We start from the raw sequence: 13,657 nt of genomic DNA on the forward strand, positions 1-13,657 counted from the left end.
CACAATTGCAGCGCAATTCCAAAACACGCAGCAAATCGCACATTTTTAAAAAAATTTGAAGAGGTTAGAGCTGCCTTCAAGTGGCCTTGCTACTAGTTTGTGCATTGATATGAATGGCTTGTAGTTGGAAAGTCACGAGTTAGGGACCAAACTTTAAAGGGAAGTTTTAGTGCAGCAGTATGACTTCAACATGTATTTGCAAATTAATACAACTAAAAGCTCTGTTTTTAACCCAAGTAGATACAGCGCCATCTAGTGATGCGAAAGCTAATTTCAGCAGACCCCTGAAATGCAACACATGTGACCTTTACACATAGATTATTCTAAGGATAACTTGCTTCTCCATATTAGACGGACTCAAAAAAACAAAACACCAGTGGCATTTGAAATAAAACTGAAGGCAGAAACAGGACATTTGTGTGTTTGCTTTTTCTAGTGTTCCTAAGTACTAAGCTTCCTTGTTTCATAATTAACAGTGTGTGAAATGCTGCCAATATGGGGTTCCTATTTACACACTGTTATGTGCACAGATAGATGGTTTCAAAAGAGTAAACATTAGCTGGTATTATAGCAGAAGAAATGCAGCAGAAGTTCTATCCTTCAAAACAAACAATGATTAACTCTTGCATGCCAGCCCTATTTACAAAAGAAGGTAAGTTCTAGCGACAGTTAATGAAAAAGAGTGTGAACCGTCTTACCCAGGACCACTGTGGAGAGGGAGGCTTTGTGTTGGTTTTTGTGCATTCCTGCAGTCCACTTGCATCACTCCACATGTATCTGTCTGTTAGCAGTCCACTACAATGACACCATAACATTAAAGAAAGATTCCAGAAAACATGTCACGTCAATCAATATTTTATTAAAAAACAACTACAGGAACCATGTCACGTCAATCAATGAACTACCAATGTAACCAAGAAAACAGGGCTATGTCACATAGTCCAGTTAAAAGTAGAACTCCAGCCATACATTTGGATAGAGCCAATAAAAGTTACACCCTCCTCAATTCTTGTACTAGTGACCAGAGCAGGGTTGTGAGCTGAACTTCCTGATTCCCCTCTGAATTCATTCTCTATATATTTCTTCAGAGAATTCACTAAGCGATGGTGAGTTTTAATCGCTCTTTAGTGGATTCTCCACACAAACATGAAGAATGCACTTCAGTATAGGGAAATGGAACGTTCAGATCACAGCAATGCCATGGTGGACATGAGGAGAAGCAGTAATTGGAAAACTCCTCATATGATTCAATGCAGGTAAAATAAGCAGGGCTTTGAGAGCGTTTCTGGTTGGAACTACAACCTCACCAATTCTGTGCAATCTGAATTATTTGAATCTACATCCCTCTGTATGTAATGCTTCCTGTACACAGTGTGCATCGAGCAGAGGTGTAAATAATGTACAGTCTGGGGTGTGCATAGGTAACGTACAGAGAGGTTATAATGGGCAGAGTCTTGCATACAGAATAAAAGTCATTTGGAATTTTTTTTCAAATAAAACCTTTAATGGTGGAATTTCACTATGAGAGGCATAAGAGGTGTGTGTGACGCACATAAGCCTGCATGACACATTTACTACGTCACACACCATTCGTATACATCAGGTCATGGATCACCATCCGAATAGTCGCTGCCCACTTCAGGATCGATACACCTCAGATCTCCAGGGTTTTCAACTCTCTCTCTCAAAGGTTCCTGTCAGCTAGGAGCTCAGAGCGGGTTCACCATAAACAAAAGGTAAGGACACAATGCCTCTCATAGTGAAATTCCACCATTAAAGGTTTTATTTGAAAAAAAAATCCAAATGACATATAAAAAATGACATAAAAAATATCCAAAAAGAATCACGTGATCCAATAAAAATGAACGATAAAAAGAGCAATATGGGGAGCAGGAAACGCTAGCCCGACGCGTTTCGACTAATAAGCCTTCTAATGGGCATGGTGGAATTTCACTATGAGAGGCATTGTGTCCTTACCTTTTGTTTATGGTGAACCCGCTCTGACCTCCTAGCTGACCGGAACCTTCGAGAGAGAGAGTTGAAAACGCTGGAGATCTGAGGTGTATCGATCCTGAAGTGGGCAGCGACTATTCGGATGGTGATCCATGACCTGATGTATACGAATAGTGTGTGACGCACATAAGCCTGCATGACACATTTACTATATAGTAGTTTGTGTCCACCATTTTCGGTAAGGGTATCCAACGTTTTCTATAATATTTTCTGGCTGTGAACGGAAGGCTATACATAGTTCATACCAACGGAATATCTGGACTCACGTTTCACATTATTTTGTCATAGCTGGACTTTTTTATGCTCATATTGTTAGTTCACTGTAGCACATTTTCTGTATTCCTTACTGGACTGCACAACATGTGATATGCGTGCTGACCTTTTAAGTTTGATTTCACTACCAGATCATTTGGTGATTTATGTCTAGGTTTTTTACATTTTTTGACATTATAGCGCTACATTGTTTGTTATCATTCATTAAAAATATATTTGGATTCAGCTTCAGAATAGCAACCAAAAAAAGAACTTGCTTTGGTTAGGAGAACATGGAGGTTCCTATATGTCTTTGCTGCCATCTAGTGTTCACAATTATTTGTGCAATTCAAAATGAATAGCACTATTTAAACAAATTAGCAAACAAGGCTTTAGCTTGGACTCGTTCATATCGGTTTACAAATAGATAAAAGAAACAAATTTTTACCATTCAAACTTAATGTAGATTTTTATTTTTATAATAGAAAACTAAAAACACATTCAACAACATTATAGGCTTAATTCATGAAGGCATGTATTACTTGCCCTGAAATTATTTTTACCTATGTGTCCATCACATACTATCATAATTTCTGAAAATAATGCAAAGTTTTGACATTGCTGAGAGAGGATGTAGGGATAAAGTAAACTGTCATACAAATATAGGGACTGCTGTTGATCGCTTTCTAAAGGTGCTAGATGCCTGGTTATGATGGTCCTCCAGCTTCAGTACTTACTAATGGCCTGTACAAACGATCCAAAAATTGGACAAAAAAAAACTTTTGAATCAATCGTACGATAATCTGATCATTAGTACACAGCTTTCAAGAGCCAATCACGACAGTTCAACTGATCGGACAAACATCTTTCTCGTATGATACCAGATCGTGTGATTTTTGTTTAATCAGTACAGTTGTCATCCGAAAATACAATAGAAATATACTACAACACATGAGATCACTTCCAATTTTTTATTCTGTCATACGAGAATTTTTGTAACTTTAGTAACTTTTCCATTTTCGAGCATGCAAAAAACAAAAAAAACAAAACGGACGATCTGTCATCCGATTTTTGGATCGTGTGTATGGGCCATATGTCCCTGACCTGGGACAAACATGTAGATCTTGAAAGTCAGAAAAAGTGTCAGAGGTCCTTATCTGTATGTTTGTTCTGGTTTAATGATTCAAAGTATTGAAGTTAAGTGGGTTTGCATGAAAGCCAGGCAATTAGCATTTTAGGAAGAAGAGAACAGCATAGGCAGTCCCATGTTTCTTCTGTAACAATAGCAATATTTCTCAAATATACTTCAACTGATAAATTAATCAAATATAAACATTATAAAAATTATAAAATTTAATTTGAGCAAGGCAGTGTGAAACACAATCACCAACAGAAACGGATTCAATAAAATTTTCGAAAAATAAACTAAACTCTGGTTTTAACTAAACTCTATTCAAGTTTGTATCCTTTAACTCAAAAGAGTACATCTAATACTCTAAGCCTCCTCCAAATTAATTTTTTTTTTTTTGCTGATGTGATCCAACTTCCTGTTTCCTGCACTGCTTGTTCCAAACAAAACAAAGTGAGAAGGAAAAGAAGAGGTTTAGGATCCATGGAGGATGTGACAAAAAGGCAGAAAAGTACAAAAAGAAACAATTCCATTAAAAATAGGGCCATATCTTAGTGGATGTGTATAGATTGGGAGAATCAGGAAATATAGTTTGGTGTCACTTAAAGGGCAAGTTCAGACCTGAATTTGTGCAATTCTTGTGCGGTGCAATTTTCATCGCATTCATTTGAATGGGCTGGAATCGCATTGGATTGCACCAAAAGCAGTGCATGCACTATTTTTGAAATCGCACTGAAACCAGGTCGCATGGTACTGCAGTACCTTGGAATCCGGTACAGGCAAATATATTGTTATTTGTGATCTGTGTTGGCTGTCATTAGGAATAGATTGACACCCGCAGCAGATCACACACCCAATGTATTTTGAATGCGTTGCAGAAAATATTCAGGGAACGCAGGTTTCCCACACCACTTTCAGCTGTGAAAGAGCCTTAAAGTCAGATGAATGAAAGGTGAATGCTGATAATTTATGTTTGTTTATGCATTTCGTCTTACCAAATGAACACGAGTGGCTAAATGCAAGACATGTAAACATATAATAAATCAGGGATGCGTTACTTATTATAACAATATACGCACATGCTGCTGTATCCAGTGACAGGATTCCACCTTTGGTTTTCATATAAGTACACACATTTTGTATCACTTTGAGGAAATAGACTATTTTTGCTGCTGTCTAACCCTAGAGTAAAATGAAAGAAAAACAAAAAATATCAGGTTTTTGATAACAGAGTTGACAGCTCAAATCAGGTAAATTTTACCGAGATTGAACTAGGTAGACAGAATTGTCATGTGTGGTATTAATATTTATTACCTTGCATGAAGCCTCCTCCATAACCTCCTGTGTAAACCCATGGTGTGTGGTCATAGCCAATTCCCCACACTACACCGCAACTGCTGCTCTCCACCATTCTCAGGTGTCCTCCTATCGGACGCCAGAACCTGCAATTATGACATAGGTTGTCACTCGAATTTCCTTACCAGTATTAAAGAGGAAATTCATGTAAAATACATTAGTGTTGGATAGACTCTAAACTATTTACTTATCAAAAATTAAGATTCAAGTCCTGCTCCTCCATCACAACCATAACATTTCTTAACCAGAAGACTATAATACACATTACTGCCTGGTGTAAATTTGAGCAAAGGACAGCTATGGTGTAGGAGTAGCGTTCCTTGAGTTTCTGATGGGTGGAGGGTGGTAATAATTTGGATTCTGTGGGCTTGCTGTACCAGAACAACTTTTTCCCTCTCATCCCAAAATTGGTCTGGGTGGATGTATTTTTAACCAAGCATAAATAAGTCAGATAACAGCATACTACATCTGCCATGAAAAAAAAAAGCAGAAAAAAAACTCATACAGTTTTCCAATGTGCTGTCAGTGCAGGGAAGGACCAGGTACTCAGATCAAATTTATAACAGAATCCTGCAGTGTGGGAGATAATGCTACTTTTTTCCACATGGTAATAGACATTGTAAAGTGTGAAAGGAGCCTTTGTCAAAAAGTGTTACAGGAAGTGGAAAAGCAACAAGTCTAATGTCAGAATCAACAGGTGATAAAACTACAGTATGTTATGGGGGTGAGTCAGAAAAACAAAGTGCTGTGTTAATGCTAGTGGGATACATACATAGGAGGGACTAGATCTCAGATTATCAATGACCAATGCTAGCGTCTGTCTCATTTATTCAGCAGAATAGCTTCGCTGAAGATTCTATCACACAAGGCCCCCCAAACACAAGATGTTGAAAGCGGCACCACACCAATGGTTCAGATTGATCTTTTATTGACTAATTAAAAGAATAGAGGCTCTGCTTTGTTTCAGGGGATCACAAGCTCCACCATCATTGGGGTTTGAGTATTATAAAACTTCAACAATGCCTGACATCAATCCTTCACAATTATGCATAAAGCCCCTGAAACCATATCCAAAGCTGGACTGTTGAAACCTTAGACAGCCCACACGGCATTTATATTGTTTGGTGAATATTTACCAGGCTTAAGGTGTCCATGTGAATTGATTATATAGCAGTTTAGGTTTTTGTAGGATTATAATATTCACCTAGGTCCACAACCTTAATGCCAGGAGCCTCATCTTAGATTGAGATGTTTGTGGAACCCTTCTTGTAATCCTAATCAAAGACTGTCCTTTTGGACAGAAGTACTGAATGATTGGTAGTCATGTAGCATGAGAACTGTTTGCCAGCGTTGAAGATGGTCTGGCTTTAAAACATCTTGAAATTTTAATAGCTCCTTACATATAAATGGAGATCTGGGATTCCCACAACCATAGTCCCATATTACTTAACAGACTTCAATTTGTTTCTATGAAGAACAGAGGCTCATGCAGGGCATAACGGATAGACATCTGCACAGGTCCTCAAATCAAATGTAAAATGACACCAAATGCAACACAGCAGTAGCATCATTTGCAGCAAGTACATGGCGTATGGCTTTACCGGCCCTAAGCTGTACATATTTTCCATCAGGCAAGAAAATCTCTTAGGACTGAAATTCAATAAACTACTTCCACTTGGGAGTGGAAAGAATCCCTTTCCTGTGAACATATCACACTTAAGCCTAGTACACATGCGGCTCCTGTATAAAATAGCCAGTCCGACAGAAGCTCCGAAAACAGTTCAGCCGGCTTCTGTTGGAGGCTCAGGACCAAAAAAAGTCTGGCGACTGCCTCCTGGTCAGAGCTCTTAGCCAATGGCTGTCAGAACACATTAGCTCCACAGGAGAGACCGCTATACTAATATCAGATTGTCAGTACAGTGTCTCCGACCTGAGTGTCAGTTTTTTTTTTTTTACGTTCAACCTGCTGGGTTGAACAAAAAAAAAAAAACTAGTAGTGTGTACGAGGCTTTACAGTCATACAAAGAACCTGCAGTCACAGTGGGTAGTAGCCTTGAGGGACTATTAACAGTAATGGTAACCATACGCTGATTCCCAATGAACTGGTCAAAAATGATTAATGGTTGGCATCCTTCCACCCATCATCCTTCAACTGAAAAAAAATCAAGGACCCTGCAGAAAAGTGCAGGAACAACAGTGGCTGCATCCAAACAGATGTTTGAGTATTCTGACATCTGCTGGTGCTGGCTGTCAGAACAAAATAGCCAGCACTGCAGATTCATCCATCTGCGCTATATAGCATGGATAGAGAAATATGTTCCCTTTTTTGCTTAGTCTGGTGAAAAAAAAGAAAATCTATCAGTCAGGCCAGCCTAATCTGTATCAGATTTTTGCTTTCTTTATATTTTTTAATCAGAACAGGTGTTAAAAGTAACTAGAAAAGTCACTTTATATTTCACACTTACAGACTTATAGACATACGTCTATATTCATATCACTATTTTCACTATATAGCCTGTGGTATAACACTTACATTTGGTCACAAGACCTTGAATTAGTTAGAAACTCCAAATCTGGGGACGGCTCACTCACAAATATATCCCCTTTACAGGTGGTGGACCAAATTGCCTGCTGGGATGGAGGTCCGTGTATTTTTCTGCCCTCACAGCAGGACATATTCAGCAGGCAGAGCTATGAAACAAGACAAAATACATACATATATAATGATAAACAAGAAGAGAGAATACACTTCTAAGATGATGCTCATCATAGGATGCAACGTTAGAAGGCCGCTTAGATATGGTTTTCTATGTGGCCAACACAAATCAGCTTATTACTGAGAAATGTATGAGCAGTAATGGGGGAAGTGTCATTTTCTTCACAGAAATGCAGTGTCCTTGACACTCCCTGTTTGCTTAACAGAAAGCACAAAGATCCTTATATAACTTCTGTAAACCACTAATCCCTTCAGTCCCTATGTAATAGAGATGAAGAAATGCAGTGTACACGACAACCCTGCCTCTCTTCATTAATACAGTGGAGGAATGAGTGGAACAGGACAGAAAGTGTGTGAATCACAGCACTACCAATTCTAGTACCTTACATAAAGACTGGTGAACTGCAATGTATTACATTTTTATTTTTGGGTTTGGATAGACTTTAAAATGTTCCTTGGGCAACTTCCAAAAATGTAAACGGACTTCCAGACCCCATCCAGTGCAGAAGCCAGAGCTCTGTCTGCTCCTCATTGGCCAATGAGGCAAATCATCATACTTAGCAGCCAATGGAGAGATACAGAAAGATGTGGCCTGCAGTTCAACTGTATGAGGTCTGCTTTGAACGTACATTCAGAAATAAGAGCACTAAAGCTGAAAATGGGCCCTTGGATATGGTTATAATACAGTTTATGGAACAAATGGCATTAATTTGAAGAGGTTTGCTTTATGATATTAGTGAAAGTAAGGGCATGGATACACAAGATTGATATTAACCAAGAAGCGATTCAAGCATTGCTTGCAATAACCAAGCAGTGTACGCCTTAAACAGTGACAAACACAAAAAAGGTTTTGTTTTTGTGTCCAGCAAAAACATGGATAGTCCCATCACTGTATTTGTGCCAAAACAGAATGTTTCCTGGGTAAGGGAGAAAAACTGCAGCACTTTTCTCAGATGTGTGAATTGAACAGGTGACGGGTTAATCTCTCATCTCCGTCATTGTCAGTGAAAGACCTTGAGGTGTGTGGAGAACCTAATATGTAGCAGCTGTTATAGACTATCATGGCACTTTCCTTTTAAACAAACTGGAACAAAATAAAAAAAGTTTTAAATTAACTTAATTGTGTTTCCCTCCTTTTCTTACCCAGGTTGTGGGTATATAGAAGGTAGCGCCTAGTAAAAAAATGGTCATCTCGCTTAGAAATTAGTTTTGGTCCTAATTAAACAAAAACGTCAGATAAAGCCAACACATTTTAGGGCCAGTGTACAAGGAAACGTTACTAAAATAAAATGATATCATATTATATATATAATTTATAATATTATATATAAAATTATAATATATATATATATATACATATTTATTATACACATACATACACATATATATATATATATATATATATATATATATATACACACATGCATACATATATATATATATTACGCACACACACACACATATCCACCAGCCACTTTATTAGGTACACCTTGCTAATACCAGGTTGGACCTCCATGACTCATTGTCATGTTAAAGAAACCAGTGGTGAGATGAGTTGAGCTTTGTGACATGGTGCATTATCCTGCTGGAAGGAGCCATCAGAAGATGGGTACACTGTAGTCATAAATAGAGGGACATGATCAGCAACAATACTCAGGTAGGCCGTGGCATTTAAGCGATGCTCATTCGGTATGAAGTGTGGCAAGAAAATATCCCCCACACCAATACACCACCACCAGCCTGAACTGTTGATACAAAGCAGGATGGATCCATGCTTTCATGTTGTTTATGCCAAATTCTGACCCTACTATCTAAATGTCACAGCTGAAATGTAGAGATATCTGACCAGGCAATGTTTTTCCACTCTTCTATTGTCTAATTTTGGTGAGCCTGTGTGTATTGTAGCCTCAGTTTCCTGTTCTTGGCTGAAAGAAGTGGCATCCGGTGTGGTCTTCTGCTGCTGCAGCCCATCTGCTTCACGGTTCAATGTGTTGTGTGTACAGAGATGCTATTCTGCATACCTTGGTTGTAACGAGTTAATGAGTGGTTATTTGAGTTACTGTTGCCTTTCTATTATCTCGATCCAGACTGCCCATTCTCCTCTGACATCAACAAGGAATTTTCCTCCACACAACTGCCACTCACTGGATATTTTTTTTATTTTATTTTTTTGGACCATTCTCTGTAAACCCTAGAGATGGTTGAGTGTGAAAATCCCAGTAGATTAGCAGTTTTTAAAAAACTCAGACCAGCCAGTCTGGCACAAACAACCATGCCACATTCAAAATCACTCAAGACCCTTATCTTCCTCATACTGATGCTCAGTTTGACCTTCAGCAAGTCATTTTCACCACGTCTAGATGCCTAAATGCATTGAGTTGCTGCCATTTCATTGGCTGATTAGCAATTTGTGTTACCAGCAATTGAATCTGTAGAATTGTATCTGACATTTTTGTTTACCAAACAAAGATTTTTTTTGTCATTTTTACTAGATGCTTCTAACTACATACCCACTATCTGATGTTGTGATGAGTGATTTCTCCATTAGGAACAGACAGGCAGCAGCCTAGGACATTAATAAGATCCAAATACATATTTTCATAAGGGGTTTAACTTTTCGAAGGAGAAAAGTACAACTAAAAAGGCAAAACTTTTTTTTGTTTTTGATAAAGAGCAGATGGATTAAAACCCCTTTCAGTTTTTATTGTTGTCTGTCCCTCCAGTTCTAATCCCAAATTTTGGTTTGTCCCCAGAAAAGTGATAGAGGGGAAATCTTCCAATGAGAACACTAGTTCTGGTGACCTGGGTGTCCCCAAGGGATTCCCTTCATTTGCAGGGCTTTCCTCTCACTTCCTGTTTTGGCTATGGGACAGGAAGTGAAGGGAAATATCCCCAATAGAACAGGGAATTCTATTATTTTTTTAAACTGTAATTTTCGGTTTCAGCCACGTGCATCTGGAATTTTCGGTTTTGGCACCAAAATTTCCATTAGGTGCACCTCTAACTTTAAGATAAAACCAAACTACTCTTATTGGCACAGCACCATCACATATCTACCAGTAACTATTCTTACCCAGTCATGCATCTCCTCTTCTGTAGCAGCAGCCAGCCGAACCGGCCACCTCTGCCTTGTTCTCTCTGAAGTGTAGATGGCAAAGGTGTGTTTAGTATCACTTAGAACTGGCACCAAAATGGTCACTTCATTAAGGAATAAATGAATGTACTGAAAAGAAAATGACAGATGTTTTCTTGGGATAAGTAAAAGTCTGAGCATTCCTGTTATTCACATTATGTAAAAAAAAAGCCATTTTGAGACTATTTTTTAGGTCCATCAATCATAGGATACAGACTTTATTACTTGCTTTATATTCACAAGAAAGCTTTTGGCCAATCACACCTTAACTGGGCAATATCAGATTAGGAGAGGTCTCATGCACTGCAGTTTAAAATACATTTTTGGGGTAGAAATTCGGGGAAAGTAGTCACCAAGTACAGATCCACCAACAGATCAATCAATAATATAAAAATTCTCTTATTCATATGCACTTGAAATATTGAGCAGATGAGTTAGTAAATTGGGTGAATATAATTAATTTGGCAAATGTCACCCCTGATAACCTGAGTCCTGATAACAAAATGTCCTAGATACCTACAGCAAAGTGATGTTTAACATTGGATCCATGGACACATTTTATTTTACTTTTAAGCTTAACCACACATATTACAATCGGACTATACAATTTTCATTAGCTCTACCAACAACTATGTACTCAATGGCCTGCCTATTTGGGTACAAATTGATTAGTTTAGGTAGGTCCTCATATTATATTGTTTGAATAAATCTAATGGACATTTTATGAAGATTGTATAGTCAGACTGTAAAAAGTGTATGGTGACATTTGGAAGGCAATTAGACGTTTAGTATTTATTATTGCTCTCTGGAGGAGAGATTCTTCCATTCAGGCTAAAAGCGTAAATGGCAGAATTCCCAGGGCTGTCAGAACACCTGAACAGTGCTGGCATCATGGATGCGGGCGCTGTTTGGCTGCTGATTTTTTGGCAGGCTCCTTCTCCAAAGTCAATTGAACATTTGACTTTTGTTGAATAGAGTGATGCCAGCAGAGCCAAAAACTGCTAGAATTTCAGCTAAGATAGCAGGAATCAGCTGAAATTTGTGTTGAAAGCAGTGCATGGCTAGATTTAGGCTGCATGCACACAATACTTTTTTTTTTATTTTCCTCCCCTAGAAGTCTTTACTCCAGGGAAGAAAAACGCAGCTTAAAAACATGTTCATGTGTGTTTGACGTAAAATGTATTTTCCTGGCCAGAATTTAAATTTATTCTGGCCATTAACGCCCCCTAAACGTGGCTAGCGTTTATGAGCGTTTGGTGTTTTTTCTGCCAAAGGCTCCTCTTCAGAAGTGCAATTGAGGTTTATTTATTTCTGCCGGGACACATAGGCTAACATAAAAGGGGTGTTTAGAGGCAGAACCAAAAAAGTCAAAGGCATATAAAAGCGGCATTTCAACTTGCTGGACACAGGGCTATCTATGCACGTTTCCCCTGCCACCGAATGACAGTACTCAGACTTGATAACCTGTTATTCCAGCACTAAGCTGTAGTGTGGGGAGGCGCACAGAATGGCACATGTTCCCCATATCCAGAAGTACATCTTGCGTGGAACAGTAGTAGAGTGCAGGAAAAGGAAGTACCAGCATGGACAAATCATAGGTTTACTTTAACTTCAGTACATGTATGCTTGCAGCTCCTAAAAAACACCAACAGCTCATAAAATCACACTGTATGCTTTTGGTCATTTTTACCATGGCTGCAGATTCCCAATACATTGCCTAGACAGTCTCCACTTACACAGAACAACAAGCTTGTTGTTTTTATATCACTTCAAATGACAGACATCTCGGTGATACATTTCATAGGATATACATAAAATACTATTCTTAAATAAATATTTGTCTGCTAAGTGTTTAAACCAGCTATTCCCAACCACAGAGGAACCCCTGAAATGACTTTCAGGTCTCAGGGAACCCCTGCTAATATTACTACATCTAAAGCACATGATACATTAGTGTGAACAGGGAGTTGTGACTGAAGTATAAAATAAAAATGAATGTTACGTACTTAGTGTATTTAACATATATATATAATATATTTTAGTAAAAATAATAATTACAATTAACAGAGATAATAATACCAAAAAAAAAAAGCAGACAGCAAAATGTTGGTGTTCACTCACATGGGTGGTTAACTGAGAAAATACCCACTTATGTTGTTAGTCAGTGGAAAAGTGTCCATTTACATAGCCAGGCAGTGTCTTACATTAGTGGCCAGTGAAATGCTTTCCTTACATTAATGGTCAGTGACAAGTCCTTTTAGATTGATGGTCAGTGGAAGAAGGAACCCTGTTACTTTGGGGGTCAGGGAAAGAAGTGTTCCCTTACACTGGTGGGTCAAGGGAAAGGGGCTTTTCTAGATTGGTGGCCAGTGGAGGGAGGACTCCTTTACACTGGCAGTCAATGTTAGAAGGTCCCTATTATACTTGTGGGAAAAATGTTTATTACATGGGAAGATGCTCCTTACCTTGGTGGTCATTGGGGAAAATACTTTACATTGGTGGTCGTTGACAGATTCTACATCTGTAAATAAAAGGTCATGCAGAGAAGAATAATCATACAGACGATCTGTCTAGAAAAATCATATACCTTCTTTTCCTCGTTGTGGGTATAGTATATGAAGAGGATGCTGTCCCTTGAGCCATCAGTGGCTGTCATCTGTTCAAGAGCAACTCTCACATCAATCCATTTATTTGGCTTCCATTCCCTCCACCACTGCAGGGATCCTGTTTTAACCCACACGGGCTAAAAAAAAAAAAAAAAAAAAGGATTTACTCTGCCATTAAGATTGAATAGATACCATTTACCAACATATAACACAAAATATACAAGTGGTAAAAGACAAATCAATTTCTGTGCTCTGCGAGATTGCATGTGATTCACACCACACTGCAAATCACATGCGATGTCCATCAGCCATAAAGATAGTATGGCTGATATCGCATTGCATTCAGAGCAAACTCGCACAGGACCTTTTTTTGGTCTGCATGAAAATCGGTGAACACCCATGCAATCTGATTCATATCCAAACTGACAGTTTGCAGTGCGATGCAAGCTGAA

The 13,657-nt window shown here is 38.5% G+C and overlaps 1 protein-coding gene across 2 annotated transcripts in view; it reads right to left on the reverse strand.

Moving 5' to 3' along the window:
- The window catches only part of TECPR1 (tectonin beta-propeller repeat containing 1), a 147,012-nt gene that overhangs the window by 76,578 nt on the left and 56,777 nt on the right, over positions 1-13,657 (reverse strand). For both annotated transcript variants that reach the window (XM_077449041.1, XM_077449042.1), the window contains exons 12-17: positions 13,187-13,342; positions 10,540-10,689; positions 7,284-7,441; positions 4,709-4,836; positions 4,474-4,576; positions 699-795 (exon numbers count right to left, since the gene is read on the reverse strand). In XM_077449041.1, coding sequence (XP_077305167.1) covers positions 699-795; positions 4,474-4,576; positions 4,709-4,836; positions 7,284-7,441; positions 10,540-10,689; positions 13,187-13,342 — 792 coding nt within the window. The remainder of the gene's footprint in view (positions 1-698; positions 796-4,473; positions 4,577-4,708; positions 4,837-7,283; positions 7,442-10,539; positions 10,690-13,186; positions 13,343-13,657) is intronic.

The sequence above is a fragment of the Lithobates pipiens genome, unplaced genomic scaffold, assembly GCF_037356315.1.
Source record: "Lithobates pipiens isolate NorthernLeopardFrog02 unplaced genomic scaffold, aLitPip1_a1.2 Scaffold_22, whole genome shotgun sequence".
Taxonomy (NCBI): Eukaryota; Metazoa; Chordata; class Amphibia; order Anura; family Ranidae; genus Lithobates; species Lithobates pipiens.